This window comes from Onychostruthus taczanowskii, unplaced genomic scaffold (assembly GCF_017590055.1).
Source record: "Onychostruthus taczanowskii isolate IOZ18803 unplaced genomic scaffold, ASM1759005v1 scaffold11, whole genome shotgun sequence".
NCBI classification, from domain to species: Eukaryota; Metazoa; Chordata; class Aves; order Passeriformes; family Passeridae; genus Onychostruthus; species Onychostruthus taczanowskii.
Window position 1 is genome coordinate 3,973,362 of NW_024497629.1, and position 16,263 is coordinate 3,989,624.

At 36.3% G+C, this 16,263-nt stretch overlaps 1 protein-coding gene across 1 annotated transcript in view; it reads left to right on the top strand.

Moving 5' to 3' along the window:
• Positions 1 to 16,263, top strand: part of WDR35 (WD repeat domain 35) — a 42,245-nt gene continuing 25,982 nt past the window's right edge. The window contains exons 1-11 of the mRNA XM_041421626.1: positions 1 to 128; positions 697 to 811; positions 1,657 to 1,728; positions 3,056 to 3,148; positions 4,236 to 4,364; positions 4,575 to 4,708; positions 6,306 to 6,471; positions 6,568 to 6,713; positions 8,737 to 8,862; positions 11,324 to 11,509; positions 14,202 to 14,262. Of these exons, the coding sequence (XP_041277560.1) occupies positions 105 to 128; positions 697 to 811; positions 1,657 to 1,728; positions 3,056 to 3,148; positions 4,236 to 4,364; positions 4,575 to 4,708; positions 6,306 to 6,471; positions 6,568 to 6,713; positions 8,737 to 8,862; positions 11,324 to 11,509; positions 14,202 to 14,262 (1,252 nt within the window). The 5' untranslated portion in view covers positions 1 to 104. The remainder of the gene's footprint in view (positions 129 to 696; positions 812 to 1,656; positions 1,729 to 3,055; positions 3,149 to 4,235; positions 4,365 to 4,574; positions 4,709 to 6,305; positions 6,472 to 6,567; positions 6,714 to 8,736; positions 8,863 to 11,323; positions 11,510 to 14,201; positions 14,263 to 16,263) is intronic.

Genomic DNA, 16,263 nt, shown 5'->3' on the forward strand with positions numbered 1-16,263 from the left:
CCCCGGAAGCGGCGCCATTTCCGCTGGCGGTTGCCAGGGGGACGCGGGGCTGGCGTGGCCGCGCTGCCGTGAGGGCTGGCCCGGGCGGCTGCCGCTCCGCCGGGATGTTCATCTACCTGTGCAAGAAGGTGCTGCTGGGGAGGCGCGGGGCGGCTGAGGGCTGGCTGCCCTCGGGCAGGGGGAGCTGCCCTGGGGAGTCCCGGAGATCGGGAGCGCGGAGCTCGCGGGGGCTGAGGGGAGCCTCGGGGCGAGGCGGGCGGACATGGTGCGGCACGCCCGGAGCGCTGCCCCGCTCTGTCCCGCCGGTTCCCTCGGCCTTGCTTGGGGCTTTTTCGCTCTCCGCTGCTCCGGCAGCTCCGCAGCTTTTCCCCCGACAGGCTTTGGACGCGGCTTTTCCGCTGGAGACCGAAGCGCTGTGCGCTGTGTGACCCCTGCCGCCTGTCTTTGTTACTCAGACACCTTTGCAGGTGTCCTGTTATTATTATTTACTGCATGAGTTCAATTGCTTGAGGGTGGCACAGTTTCTCTAGTGCTTACAGTTCTGTCTTCTCTCTTTTTTTGCATGTACAGATCTGTTAATAGAAATAAATTTATCTCTTGTGCTGTTGTAGGTGTCTCTGAGGTGTTCAGACAGACGATGCAAAATAAAATGTGGTTATCGCAACTGTGTAGAGATACAAAGTACTTCTTTTTCAGATTGCAATTCCCGGTAATATTCGATTAAAATGTATTTCCTGGAATAACCAAGGTTACATAGCCTGTGGTGGAGAGGATGGATTACTGAAAGTTATAAAATTAGAAACACAAACAGGTAAATGGCGGGGGGGTGGGGTGGGTGGGTGGTGGTGGTGGTGATGGGGTGTGTGTTTTAGTTTAGTTCTTTTTTTTTTTTTAAATTTTTATCTTAAGAACAAAACCCACCACACTTAGGCATAAGTTCTTCCCCGAGTTACATGACAATGTTGCATATGTTTTAAATCTGTACATAGCTATTATGTATTTCTTCCAACATCAAATTTTTTCATCACTGTCTTATGTATACAATTTTTCTCCAACTGCTCATTTTTGGCACACAAATAATTTGTCTACCCATTAGACCCATTAGATCTGCTGAAGTTTTCTTCACTGCTGCTTCCTTTTTTTTTTTCTTTTCAGGTCATATAATTAATTATTTTTGTGTAGGCTTCCTGTTTATTTTGGAACTTACTTTGTTATTTCTTGATTTTATTTTAATGTTCTCTACCATCGTAATTATTTTACAGAGAAAACTGTGTATTGTCTTTTAAATAAGTATGTTCCAGGAAAAGTAAAATCCATTTTCAAAAATTTTTAAACTTCTTTTTCTGAATGCAAAGAAATGTGGTGACTAAGATATTGTTGTGGGGTTTGGGGTTTGTTTTTCTTTGGTTGTTGTTGTTTTTCTTTTCTTTTTTTGTTTATTTTGTTGGCTTTTTCCCCATATCAATTTTGATGACAGATGTGAACAGCAAGCACATGGAACTGAGGGGTGGAAATTTCATACTGCAGTTACTATGTACTTCTTTTTAAGTGGTTCAGTTTATGTAAATAGTGATTACAGCTTCAGTATTCATAGAAACATGGTAACATGTATGCTTTGTTAGGTTTATTTTCATAGTGAATTTTGTTATTTTTTAGATGAGGCAAAGATAAAGGGACTAGCAACTCCTAACAACATTTCTGTGACTCAGACTCTTGAAGGTCATAGTGGTAAGTGTATTTGGGCATTTGGTCTACTTTTAGTTAGAATAGAAATACAAGATTTTGTGAAGCTGATAGAGTCATTTTGGTATAACTTTTTATTGTAAATCCAAAATAAAGGTTGTGAGTATTCAGCATGGTATGTAACAGCTTAGCTGTATATTTTTACCATGATGTCCTGGATAAGGCTCTTTGGGTTTTCTTTTTAATAATGTCTGTGAGATTACGTGTTACAGTAGCTTTCCATTTTCTTCTGAAGAAATGAAAATTGGTTCAGTAAACTTGATTTCTGTGTTAAATGTATTGTAATTTTTGCTTTTATTGACAAATTACAGAATGTGTATATGGATAGACTGCAGTGTACAGACAAAGTTTAGAGAGGTTAGAAAGCAAGATGGAGAAGTGTAATGTGTGAAAGTAAAAATTTAATGCAGCAAAATTAGGGAGAACTTAACTTCTCACATGAGAAATGTTGAATGGTCATCAGCCATGGACAATGGGATATGAAGAGGATGCTAAAATCCTTGCATTATTTGAGGAAGTGGATTTTTTAATGAGGACTTGCAGTTGAAATCTTCCCAGAGTCAGGTTATTTTAAGGGCTTAACTAAATATGATTGGAACAAATTAACTGTGAGGAATTGATTTAGTGAATACTTTGAATAGATGTCTTCAAATCTGAAATAGATTACTATTACCTTAAAAATCCCTGACAATTAGAATATCTTTGATTGCATCTGTTGATAACGTTCTTGACTGAAACACTAAAAATGGAAAGGATACAGAGAAAATGGGTACCCAGCAGTGAGGGGAGGAAAAAGTGTGGTACAATTTGATCTGCAGTATGGAACTGATAAGATTTCAAGCATTTCAGATATTTGTGAGTGGGATCCCATATGAAGCTTGAGGGTCTGAAGGTGTATAGAGTGCTCTTTTGGGTAACTGTCAGGGAGATTATGTTTTAAAAGTGCAGCAATAGTGAGGCTCAGACTACTAAGAGGAATAAAACCCCCAAATGTCCTACAACTGTAAAATTTTGTCAGTGTCCCAAAGTGTCAGAGGTGGTCAGAAACTGCAAAACCATGATTTGGGTTTTGGGTGTGGAATCAACACTGAGCAGGATTTGGAGAGGGAGTTGCTCCAGTGGGTGGATACAGAAGCAAGAGGAGCTCTTGGGCAGAATTTTGAAAGAGGAAATAAATGACACTGAAAGAAGCCTACAATTAAATCAAAGTCAGCAATGTAAATTTCTGAAAAGCTCCAGGTTGATTAAGTTGGAAGTTGTATTTTTTATTAACTGAAATAATGGCAATAAAAAGCTTTTTATCAATTTCTAGGTTTTGTTCAGGTTGTGACATGGAACGAACAGTATCAAAAATTGACTACCAGCGATCAAAATGGCCTCATCATTGTGTGGATGATGTACAGAGGTATTCTGCAGGATAAACTTGAGATGGGATGATCTGTGTCATGAGAAATATTTTTTCCCTCACTTGCAGTTTTTACTGTTGTTTTTCAGAGTGTTTATTTTGCAGATTGTATAGCTCAAAATAGTTTTAAAATTATTTTCAAGTTTTATTGTAGTACTTGTCTATTTTTTTATAGTGTAGTCACATGAGACAAGGCACTTGTCCTGCAGAGCTACCATAGATGAAGATACAAGTGCTTAGCCATGTGCTTGATAAACTGCTCTAAATTTTTTATCTCTGTTGCTTGGAATGCAGTATGCAAAATATATTGTGCACTGAGCACGAACATGTTAGTAGACTACAAAAACTTATCAACATTGCATAAAGCATCAATGAAATACTCTCATAAAACCTATCTTTAGAAATGTTTAAGGTAGTGAACCAATATGACTAACCAGTGAATGACTATAATTATCTTTTATTGCTCTTGAGCCTTTCACACACACATACTGCGGTTCACTGGAATTCATTTAAAAGCCAGCAAACCTCACAGTCAAGGTAACCACTTTCCAACACATGTGGGAAAGAAAAAGAAAATAAAGGGTTTTCCTATTCTCTTGGGAATTTTAATTTAATGAAAAATGGAAAAAAATCCTAGCTGTTCTTCTAATTTCAGGAGTAAAGAATAAAAGTCTTTCTGGCTGATACATGGTGGCTACTGTCACATAAATAATCTGTTAGTTTTGAAAAATAATCAGTAAATTATTTATTACCTATTCCTAGCAAAGCCAGTTGTTCCCTCTGTTTATGTTTCCTATTTTATTGTCAGTTCTGAAATTACTTAAGCACAGAGCTCTTTGGTAGGCCCCTCTTGGACTTTGGCTCCCCTCTCCGAGTCCTCATTCATCACCATTGGCTTTGGAAGTGAGCAGCTCCCATGGGAACACTGGGTTTCACAGTAACTGTGTCTGTGTCTTCTGGGGACACTGTACTGTAGTCTTGCTAGGCTTTTGCTGAAAGGACAGTTCAGTGGTTAGCATGTACCTTGAGTCCTCTAGAGGTTTATCAAATCACAAGTGCAACTCAGTTTTTCTTTCACTTCTAATAGGCTCTTGGTATGAAGAGATGATTAACAACAGAAATAAGTCGGTGGTTCGAAGTATGAGCTGGAATGCTGATGGACAGAAGATTTGTATTGTATATGAAGATGGAGCTGTGATTGTTGGATCAGTGGATGGTAAGATTTTAAGCCCTACTAATTGTTGTGCTATCACACAAATTGATTTGTAGTGCTATATACAGAGTGTCTCTGTTTCACTAGGTAAACATAATTAATAGTTACTTACTAATTGTTGCTTTGACTTTAGCTGTTTTAGTTTTTACATTGGTAGCTTGCATCCTGTTTTTAATTTTGTGGTATGTTTATTAAGTCAATGTTTTGTTCCAGGCAATCGCATTTGGGGAAAAGACTTGAAAGGCAGCCACCTGTGCCACGTGGCCTGGTCCTCCAATAGCAAAATTTTACTCTTTGGAATGTCAAATGGAGAGATTCACATTTATGACAATCAGGGAAATTTTATTGTAAGTTCACTGTGGTATAATTAAGGGTTGTAATTATAACATCAGGGTATAATGATAATTATATATAAGGATTATAATTTAATTCAACAGATATAAAAGCTCACTTTTAATTTATTTAATGCTTTTTAATTGGTGGATATCAGTACTGAGAACTGCACAGAGCTTTTATTCAAGAGTTCTTTAGCTTTTTATTATAATTACTTTTTTTTTGGTAGCTAAATCATTATCACATCAACTAATGCCTCTTGGCCTTGCAATAGTTACTGAAAATGTAAAAGTAGGAATGGTCAGACTGCTGAAATTAAGTTAAACTCATTGGGACATCTGAAAATCTTTACTTTCAAAGATGTTTGTGATGGTAGGTCAGATTTAATATTTTTTAGCTGTTGTTTTTTTCTTTCTTTCATTATTTGGGGGAACTAAGGCTGGCTTAAAGGATACTGCCTTCCTACAGCTTCTGCTTCTTAAAGTATTAGCATGCTTTTGGAAAAAGCGATAGTTTATTTTCCTATTGCTTCTATTATTCTTTAGAGAAATCCTGGTAGTGAGTAGAAAAAAAAAGGGAAATAGCTATAGTATATTGTTGAATTCCTGCAACCTAGATTTATTTATTTATTTATATCTACTTAAAGTATTGGAATATGACTATAACAAAAGTAAAATACTGACTTTAAAACCTGTGTATTTGAGACCATGTTCTTAACTTTTAGATGCTTAATATGGTGAATTTTCTTCTCCTTTCCATTACCTTCCTAAGAAAGTATCTGCTATCCTTCCCATTTTCTTTTCTTTATCCTCCCACTGTATCTTTCTTTCTTTCCACTGTGTGAGTCATGGTATTCCAACTGCTACAAATTACTGAAATTCTTTAAATAATTTGCTGTCATTTCCCCCACCATATCAACAATATATATGGTTGTGCTCTCTCTCCCTCTCCCCCTCTCTCCCATAACTTACCTGGCATTCCTCTTGGAATTGATTCAGGAATACTCTTTGTCTTTCAGACAAACCCTTACTTGTGTTACCAGGTATTCTGGGCTAGTTATTGCAAAAGTTCTCTTAGTTGGTGTTATAATTTGGACAGTAGTTTTTTTCCAATTATTTTTATATGTTATTCAGCAAACTTTTGTCAAGAAAAAGCAAAGAAATGTTTTTTTGTTTTGTTATTTTTGTTGATGTTGTTGTTGTTGTTGCATTTTCTTTTGTTGTTTTTAAAATATTGTGCCTATGAATGGTTTGAAGTAATAATTATTTTTTGCTGTGTTCCAGGGGGTTTCTCGTGTCTGTGTACATGTGTCGGTGGTGGCTTTTTATGTTGTTGGTTTTCTTTGTTTTTAAGTTACTTTTCAAAGAAGGAAAACGCCAACATTAGGGTACTTCTTTGTAGTTAAAAATATATGTTTTTGTATGTCTGATCTGGCTTTTATTATATAAGGAAGTTTTTCAAACCCATAAAATTCTGAGAACTTCAAAATTTTTCTTGGGACAGGAAAACAGTTTTGCTTAGACATTTTGTCTTTTGCAAGTGTCAGTAGAGATTTAAATTATTCTTTAATTAACATGTTTTCTATGACTTTAATTAACCATTCTTGCACAGGTGAAAATGAAGCTGAGTTGTTTGGTGAATTTAACTGGAGCCTTCGGCATTGCTGGGATACACTGGTACCACGGTACCCAAGGCTACATTGAACCCAACTGCCCTTGCCTTGCTGTCTGTTATGATAATGGGAGATGCCAGATAATGAGAGATGAGAATGACTACAGTAGGTACAAATTGTAGGGTGCAAGTCACTGAGCTTCTCTTGACCCAAAATGCCTATTTGTGTTGATATTCTTAATGTTTATTCCTTAAAAACTAGATCCTGTTTTGATTGATGCTGGTATCAATGTAGTGTGTATTCAGTGGAACTCCAATGGAAGCATTCTGGCACTGGCAGGCTCCCTCAAAGCAACTTCTCAAGATAAAGATATCAATGTTGTGCAGTTCTACACTCCCTTTGGTGAGGTAAAAATATTTGATAAGTAGTATGAATGTTTGGGTTTTTTTTTTTTTTTCTAAATTTTGTTATGTTTTGCTACAGGGTCATTACTGGTGGAATTTGGATGCCAGAATGTAGATGTTTAGTGGTTTGAGGTATCCATCCATCTGGCATATCCATATGGATCTGAAAACAGGACCATGTACACTTTTAGAACATTAGCATAGGGGCCAGCATGAAAATCCCAAGTGCCTCTCAAAACATTAGTGATAGGATAAGTGTGGTGTCTGACTTTGAACACCAGATCCCTGAGATGAGACTATGGAAGAAAAGCAGTTTGGAGCTTAGGCAGCAGTCAAGATGTCAACATCTCTGTATCAAATCCAGAAGTACTTGTCTTTCTACACTGGCTGTGTAAGAGACCTGGGCATCTCTAGATTAGAAGCTGAAAATACAGCAGTGAATGAGTATTGGTATTAAATACTTGGTATGTGCTCTTTTATATGGAATGAGTAAAACTGAAAAAAGGCATCCTGTATCAGTAAAAGCAATGGCTCAGAAACCTCAGAAAAGCTAATTTTTTTTTCTAAACTTCTTAATTTGGCTGTTAGGGCTATTGTTTTGTAAATGGTTTTTGTCCATCCTGGCTTTTTATAGTAGATTAAATGTTTGATAGTTGAGAGACAACTGCTCAGTAAGTTTTTGTTGTGCTATTTTTGTCTTGCCAGGTAATATCCCGTTCCCTCTTAGTAATATAGGTGAAAATGAGTAAGTTAGTGTTATGTATCAGAGTGTGATGAAGTTTGTCCTTTGTACAGAGGAAGTACTGGCCAGCTCTGAGCTGTGCTGTGACAGGGGTTAAGATCCAACATCATCTGCAGGGGTTGCCTTAGTTGAAAGGATTTAATGGAACCAAAGGTTTTGGCAATAATGTTGCATCTCTGGTTGCTGATGTCCTTCGGATTAACTGAAACCGGTGTTCCAGATTTTGTATTTAGTGTTTCAATGTAAATTCTTCCGGTTTTAGAATTGTTTTGTACTTGTTCTGATACTCAGATATGGTCTTAACTTTTTGGAAGATGGTATTTTCCATGAATAATGTGTGAGCAGTATTTTGACTTGGTATTTGCATCTAATCAAAGGCATGAAATAGGTACTCAAAAGGAAAGTTAGACCTGAGCATCAATGCTCTACTCAGTAAAATGTATTTTTTAAAGCCTAAGATTATTCAAAAAAGTACAGTAAATAGTAGATAAGTGTATATTTTACTACATACATCTATATTATTTGCAACTAAAAAGGTACCCACAAAGAAGTGCTCTGTGGGACTAAGGTTATAGCTTTTGAAAATATTTTTTTTCTAATTGTTTCCTTCATTCAATTTAAAATTCTTCAGCAAAATAAAGATATTGGAAAAAAGATGGAAAGTGTACCAACTGCCTTTCTTAGATTCTTTTGGAAAGGGGATAGAGAAGAGGAAAATGTCCATTGCCTCCGTGAAAACTGTGTACCTCTGCAGCTAATTAATTGCATGCTCTTGACTTGGAGTAGGGATATGTTTTTATTTGTTTAAGCTATCATCTGTAGTTAAGAGTGCTGTACATGAACTGATTAATACACTTCCAGTGGCAGTGAAACTTCTGAGGCATGTCAGGATCAGTGCTACTGCTGTGTTTTAATTGTGAATGAATTCATAAAGGCGAGTCAAATTACCAACCAAAGAGAATAATGTTTATACTGTCATTCTCTATCTGTTTATTTTTTCAAGCTTGAACTATCACTGAGTCCTGTTGTATGTTTCTCTCTGGAGAAATAAAACACAAGCGAAAAAACAGCAAACCAAATCTGAGGTGAAAGAACACGTTATGGTGTACACCTTAAATATCACTCTTTCTTTGCATATGTATTGCAATCTGAGAATTGTTGTGGGGTACTGTAAAGAATATCTATAGGGTTTTTTTCAACAACTAACAAAACTGTCATTTATGTATTTTAGAGTGGCTTTCCTGTAATAAATTCAAATCTTTTTCTTTCCTTGTTCTAACCAAGCACTTACGTACGCTGAAAGTTCCTGGCAAACAGATTTCTTCCTTGTCCTGGGAGGGAGGTGGACTGAAAATTGCACTGGCTGTTGATCATTACATATATTTTGCAAACATTCGTCCACATTACAAGGTATGTAGTAATGTGAAACTTAGTTGTATTAATAAGTTTCCTGTTACTTTCTTTCTGATCAGATTGAAAAAGTAGCTTGCTCTAATATACAGACATACATACATACATATGTGTGTGTATATGTATATATATGAAACTGGTGCTTAACTTAGGATTGCAGCTTGATCAACACTACTGACCTGCAGTTTTAGTGGGATGTGAGTCTGTCTTGGAGATGCAGTGACTTAGCCATTGCCTGTACAATGCATTTGGACTTTCATTTTCACAATAAGGAAACAGAACTGGGCACGATTCTAAATTTGGTAGGACTTGAGGATGTCATTAGGTAAGGCTGCTGAGTTTTCACTGCTGTTTGCTTAACTAGGTTGGGCTGAGTCATATGATGGGAATTGTTTGAGCCTTACTTTACTGCCATTTTTTTTGGTGATTTATTCATTTGAGCTGGAAAGCTGAGTAGACACCTGAACAATAGGAGTGAGAGCAACCTGATAGATGTACTTCCTGCTTACATTTCAGTTCTCAATATACTTCTTACAAGTGTGTATCATCTAATTCTAAATGTTTTATCTTGTTTACCACCTGAGTTTTTTAATTTGGTGTCTTTTTTTTTTTTTTGGAGTTAGAACTATTTCATTTAAATTTACAGTTTAACAAATAATAGCAAGTACTGTCCAGTATAGAGTATTGTATACTTCTTTCCACAGCAGAGGACATGTTCTTTAATCATCAGTGTGTAGCCACTGTAATTAGAGAGAGTGCAATGTGAGGGACATCCTGCAGCTATATTGAAATGTATTTTAGTTAGGGAGTTGTAAACACAAATCTGCTAGGAGGCTTTTTCAAACAGTTTGTTGTAAATATTCTGGAAAGACTTTAGAAATCTGAGCTGGAAATTAGTCTTGCAGAAAATGCTACCTAATGTTTATTCTGGGAGATGTGCAACAGCTGGAACACAGGCTTGTTGCTTTTTCTTAAACTCATCAGCATCTAGGAGACCATGTGTGTTTCAAGATCTGGCATAGTTTGCAAATTAATAATTCTTTGAAACTTTTGTTTTAGGAACTGCATGTGTAAGGTCATTTTTTTCCATTTTGCACAATTGAAAAGGAAAGAGAGATGTTCAAATTAATTTATTTCTGCAGCAAGTAAACTCTTAATAAGTGTTAGTGTACTCTATTTCAATGTTAAATATTTTCATGGTGAATGATACATGAAGAAAACATGTTTTTCTTCATGTTTTACTTCTGCTATGTTTTGGTAATATAAGTAACTCCCTTTTAGGAGCTATGTATTCTAAAAGGTGACAGTCATTAAATGGGAGTGATTCAAATTTACAATTATCTGAGGCTGGAGTGGAATTAATGACCTGGAGATGAAGAGTTAATATCACATTACCAGTGTACTGAATAATCTGTTTTCCTCTCTTTTTCAATAAGCCATAATAAGACAAAGGAGGTTTTAAATTAACAGGACAGTAAGAACTATTAATTGAGCTGATCTTTTTCTAACCTATTCGTAGTTTGCAGGAGTTGTAATACTAGTTTAGAGTCTCTGGGCCTATTCTAGAAGTTCTTCTGTTGATGCTGTAGTTTATCACTTTGGTTTAATTTCCTGAGGAGTGTGGGAGCCTCTCTTGCCAACACTAATAAGCTTTCTCTCCTCCCTCTCTAGTAGATGTTGATGCAGAGAATTCTATTAGATTTTCTACAATTCCATCATCTGCCTTTAAGATTTTTGCTTCATGGCTCATTTATTTGACAGTTTCACCTCCCTCCTATTTTCTGATTCTGTTGTATTAGAAAGGATTTTCGTTATTATATTTTGTACTTTGAATCAGTCAAATGCAATAAATGCATCCTCATGTATATTCTTTCTTTTGCCTTTTTGCCCTTTCTCCTACTTGTTACAGCAATAATTACATTCTTCTGGGAGGAGGGGAGGGGTTTTCTCATGGTGCTAATACAGAAGAAGTGATGTGAGTTATTACAGTGCTCCTATATGATTGCACTGTTAAAGGTATTTATTGTATTTCCTTTGGGAAATGAACTTCAGGTTTCTGAATCAGTAGTCACAAAGCAAGCATTTTCATGGCAAAAACCATCATCACACTGGGTATTTCTGAATACCTGCTGAACCATATAAATATACCTAAATATACCTGCTGAACAAGGAGGAAACAGGGCAAAGTGAGATCTTGTCACATTTTAAGGTTGATCCTTTGGTTCTGAAGGTGGCAGAAAAAGCTTGCTGTGATAGAAAAGCTTCTTTTGCCAGTTTAATATTATTCCAATATCTTACTATGTGAGCTGTGTTCTCATAATAAATCAGTTTGTCACTTGACAGGTAAGAAATATTGAATACTAGTTGTGTATATGAAATAAACTCTTCCATGGCTGGAACAATTCATTATTGAATTAGTATAATTTCTGATGGTTTTTACCAACATTGTCTTTCTTGGCAGTGGGGTTACTGTTCCAATACCGTTGTTTACGCCTATACCCGAGCGGACCGCCCAGAGTGCTGTGTGGTCTTTTGGGACACAAAAAACAATGAGAAATACGTGAAATATGTCAAGAGCCTTATTTCCATAACAACTTATGGGGACTTCTGTGTTTTAGCAACTAAAGCAGATGAAAATCAGCCTCAGGTAAAATCTGTCTTAATTTTCAATCGAAATGCTCTGTTCCACGTGTCAGTTCTTTACAGCCAGAATAAGATGAAATGTAAAAGTCTGAATCTGCCTTAGAGTTGTGTCAGTTGTCATTTGACAGAATGGTGTGAATGGGCTCAGTGTTCAAAACCATAGAAACCCAACAAAGTAGCTGATTCAAAGTAACTGCATCTACAGATCAACTCCTTGTTGCCCTTAGTTACCTAATAAAAACTGCAACCTTCCAGATGAATGTTTCTTCAGAAATATTTGGAACAGTTCTCCAGAGACAAGGTAAAAGCATCACAATGGTAATGAATATTTTGTCAGTCAGAAATGGAAAAAAAGGGGCAATTTTTTAGGTGATATAAGTTACATTTTACTGCAAACTTCTTTGTTTATTAATTTTTTTATGTGTAATCACAATTGATAAATGTATTCTTTGGTTTATGAACGTTCTGTTAGTGTTACATGATACTGTTACATGATTTTTCCTGTGTAATTATTTCAGAATTATTTTCTGTATCACTTATATATTGCTTACAAAGGAGGAGCAGGAGACAGAATCATTTGGTGCCATGGTAAAAAACCCCAAACATGCTGTAGTGCTGCTTTGCTTCATTGTGTTATAAATGGTATACTGTCATATGGATTGAAAACATGGGATTGTGGCCATAAACATTTGGTGAAGTTGAGTGCAATAAAATAATTTTTTTTCTGAATTGTCATTTTAAAGGAGGAAACAAACAGTTGAGAGACTTAGTGTAACTCTATTGGGCATAAATAAGAGATTTAATTTTCACACTTGAAAGTTACAGGTAGTAAGGACCTATCATTTGTTTGGAAATGGCTCCAGTGTAATTATTAACACTGAGTTGCCAGTTCAGGAAATGAAGTGCATAGGCTTATGGATAGCAGTTCATTAGAGTTGAGTAATTATTAACACTGAGTTGCCAGGTTTTAGGAAATGAAGTGCATAGGCTTATGGATAGCAGTTCATTAGAGTTGTTGTCTGAAAACTGATTTGGTTTACAAGAGATTTTGGTCATTAAAATTGTGGTTTCAGAATAGCAGAATTTAAGCAATAGCTAATGGGAAAAAAATTACTTAATTTCAGCAGGACCTGTTTAAAGATATTGCAAAATTGTCAGTAAATTAAGAAGTACTTCATGTTGATTTCCATAACAAGGCTGGAATGGAAACTCCCTGCCCTGGCACTGCCTTGTGTGGGTCATACAGCCTGTCTTGGATACTGTTACTCCATTACTCCTTGACAGGCTCTGATCTGCTGACTTGGAGTCTCAGAAATTACTAGAAAGGGCATAAAAGAGAAATTTATTGTAGACTGAATGGGGGGTAATTTCCCAGAGAATAATTAATGTAAAGATGATGGAAATGAAAAACAGAGTTAATAAAGCCATGTGTGTTTTTCTACACAGGCAGAGGCACAACATATTTTTTGAAAATAGAAATCTGAGAATGCTGGTGAAAAGTTTTAACTCATGAACAAAGAAATAAAAATACTATTTTTGTGAGGTACTTATTGGTGGCCAAACCAGAAAAAAATAATGAAAAGAAATCCATGTTCAACTCTTTTTCTTTGGAAGAATGAAGTTCATACAGTAGGTGAAAAGCTAAATTGAGCTGCTCTCGTGATGAATAAGATGTCAGTCTATCAGTTTAAAAGGGTAGCTGTACAGTTACTGTAGTCTGCTACCACAATTACGTGGATTGTTGAGGAGGTGAAAGAGCCATGAAAAACTAATTATCTTTTATCTCCTGGAGAGTCAGGGTAACAGCTCATGGGTAATTCACATTTTGGTAGCCCTGTATATTGTATTTATTTTAAGTTTAAAAACTTGACAATAAAAGTTGCTCCTTTACTTCTTCATTCAAGGCATTTCCCTATGCAATAACCATTAAGATATTTAATCCTTGATTAGACCTGAAGAATTAAATACATAAACTGCAACAATGAAGCATTATTGTCGAGCGAATTGTTATGTATTTGCATCTTCCTGAATTTAACAGCCCAGTCTCTGAGGTAACTGTGCTAATAAAGCCTTCCTGAGTGAGATTACAAGAAGGCAAAAATTTAAAAAACCCCCTCATCACTTCTGTGGTACCTGTGGTACTGCAGGGCAGAGGGAGAGCCTTACTGACAATTCTCCCCACACTGTTACCCTCTTGGAGGTTCAAGGAGGTGGAGATCTGCAAAGGATAGAACAAAGATCCTAACTGCTGGGAGTTTATTAGATTACCTTTTTCATGAGCAGCTGATGAGAATGAAATCCCTGAGTCAGGGGTGTATCGTGCCTGTAAATACTCCCAGCGCAGCCTGTGCCTCACTCAGCAGCAGAGGAGACGCTGCCTGCCTTGCCCATGTGTTGTCTTTGGATTTCACCTGGTAGATTTGCTCCCATACATAAAGCAGGTGGTTACTTGCCTGTTTTGTGCTTGTTCTTAATTTATAGTGGTAATTGGCAAATAACTCTCATTTACTCTCAGTTGCTCTCATGCTTATGCTGCTTTATATTTGCTACAGTCGTGGTCTCTGTGTTTTCTGTGGCTGATGAGCATGAGAATGTGTGGCGTGGGTTATGAGATGCACCTTCACAGAAAACTCTGTACAGCTTACTGATCTACAAAAAGTGTGGTAGTAATGACACTTGCTTTTATTTCCACACAGTATGTGCTGGTTCTCTGCAATTCTATTGGCACGCCCTTGGACCCAAAATATATTGATATTGGTAAGCAACTTGCAATAGTCTTATTCTGTAATCTGTGTTGGAATTGACCTGTTAGTTATCTTTTAGTAAAGAAAATGGCTTATCAAACCAGTAACATTCCTTGTCAAATTGGCTGTACTTAAACTGATTCTTCCAGTTAATGCAAACTATGGATAATATAATTTTTAAAAATTGCTACTTTTCTTTATTTTTTTTTTTTAATGGATGTCTTTTGGCAATTCAGATTTTCCTTCTCAACAGTGGTAATTCAACTTCTTTATACGAAAATGTACTTTGAAAAGGGTCCAGTTGTATCAGAGGAAGTGAAATAATTAGATTTGGACTTTCATTTAAAAATAACTTGTTGCTGCTTCCCAAATAACTTAACTTAAACATCAATTTCTTGTGTTTCCGTGTTGAAAATATCCTTGTCTTTATCACAGTTGTTTTATCTGAGTAGTTTCAGATTATAAATTAAAATTATATTTTAAAAAATCAGTGGATTATAACACAAGTATGAATACACCCCCAAATCCTCACTAGTGCTGAATTCCAGGCTTTCCCTACTGCTTGTTTGCTGCAGGTGTGGTACAGAACATTGCCAAGTAATCGTAAGCCACTGTTTTCTGTGATTTTTGCTTGAGAATAAAGATCATTGATTATTTTCCCTTTAAACAGATGAGGGAATTGTAGTCAAACTGACAAATTAATCAGTTTTTTGACTAATTAATCCACTTTTATTTGTTCCGGTTTTTGCTTTATTTTTGGTTTGTTACCCAAATAGATCTGAATTTGGATTCAGAGTAGACACTGTGAACCTGTTTGTGAAACTGTTTGCAGTTTTCTTTTTAAACCTTGATTCTTTGATTAACTTTTCTGTTTTGTTGCAAGGCTAAATAACTTATTTAAATTTTTAAAAATATTGATTTGCTTTTGAATGAGAGGGAAGACTCTATTATGACAAGAAACCTAATTTTAAAAATTTTAATAATGTAAATTGCCTTCTAGAGCCATTGTTTTATCCTCTTTGCAAAAAGAAACTTTTCTGGCTAAATTAGTCTCAGTAGAGAAGTTAGTTTAAAGTGCTAATACTTGGTATTAGTATTAAACAACAAAAAGCCATTCTCTCTGATAAAATTGATGGGTAAAGTGTCTAGCAAAGTTTTGGTAAGATAGAAATGATGAGGAAAGTAAGGTGAAGAACAAGGAAGTAACAGCAATTCACAGAAGAATACAGGTAGGAAAAAAAATGTACCAAGGACTAGAAATAATCAAGATCATAAATGATTATTTTCCTTTGCTTCTAAATGGTTTTATACTTTATTATTTATAAATTAAATTGTAGGTATAATTTTCTAATGTTCAGTTTTTCAGTGGTAGCAGGAGGAAATCAGCTGTGACGCATACATGTATTTTGAAATTCATGCCCTATACTGTAGATCATAATTAAAATTAAGAGTATACTCTGGTGAATCAGTTTGACTACTCTGTCATATGGAAAGTTTATGAAATGTTGTGGTAGTTTTAGTCTTGTGATTTCTGGTTTTGTCCCTTTGATGTCCTCTTGCCACCTTTTGCAATAGAGGGGCCATATCAGAATCTGAAAGAATAACATGTCCAAGAGGTTCAATACCAAAACATTTGCCAAGACTGGAGGAAAAAACATCAATAAGACAACCAAACAATGCCCTCCCCTGCCAAAAAAACCCCAAACAACCCAAACCAAAAAACCTAAATCCAAACCAGAATCCCATGAAGTAAGATGATGTGATGGGGGTGGTGGTGTGAATTGGGTGTGTGATTTGTCCATGTCCCGTCTCTGCTCCTGATCAGATGTCTACACTGTTTGTGCCCACTGGTTTCTTGGATTTACTTGGCAGGCAGGATTGGGGTGGTGGGAGAGGGTTCAGGGAACTTAGAGGGAGTAGTTCTTCTCATTTCTGCAGCTGACATCTAAAATAAGTGGAGTGAATCATTGATGAAGGGGGTCTCTTTGCTCTCCACTGGGTATGAAGAAGCTCA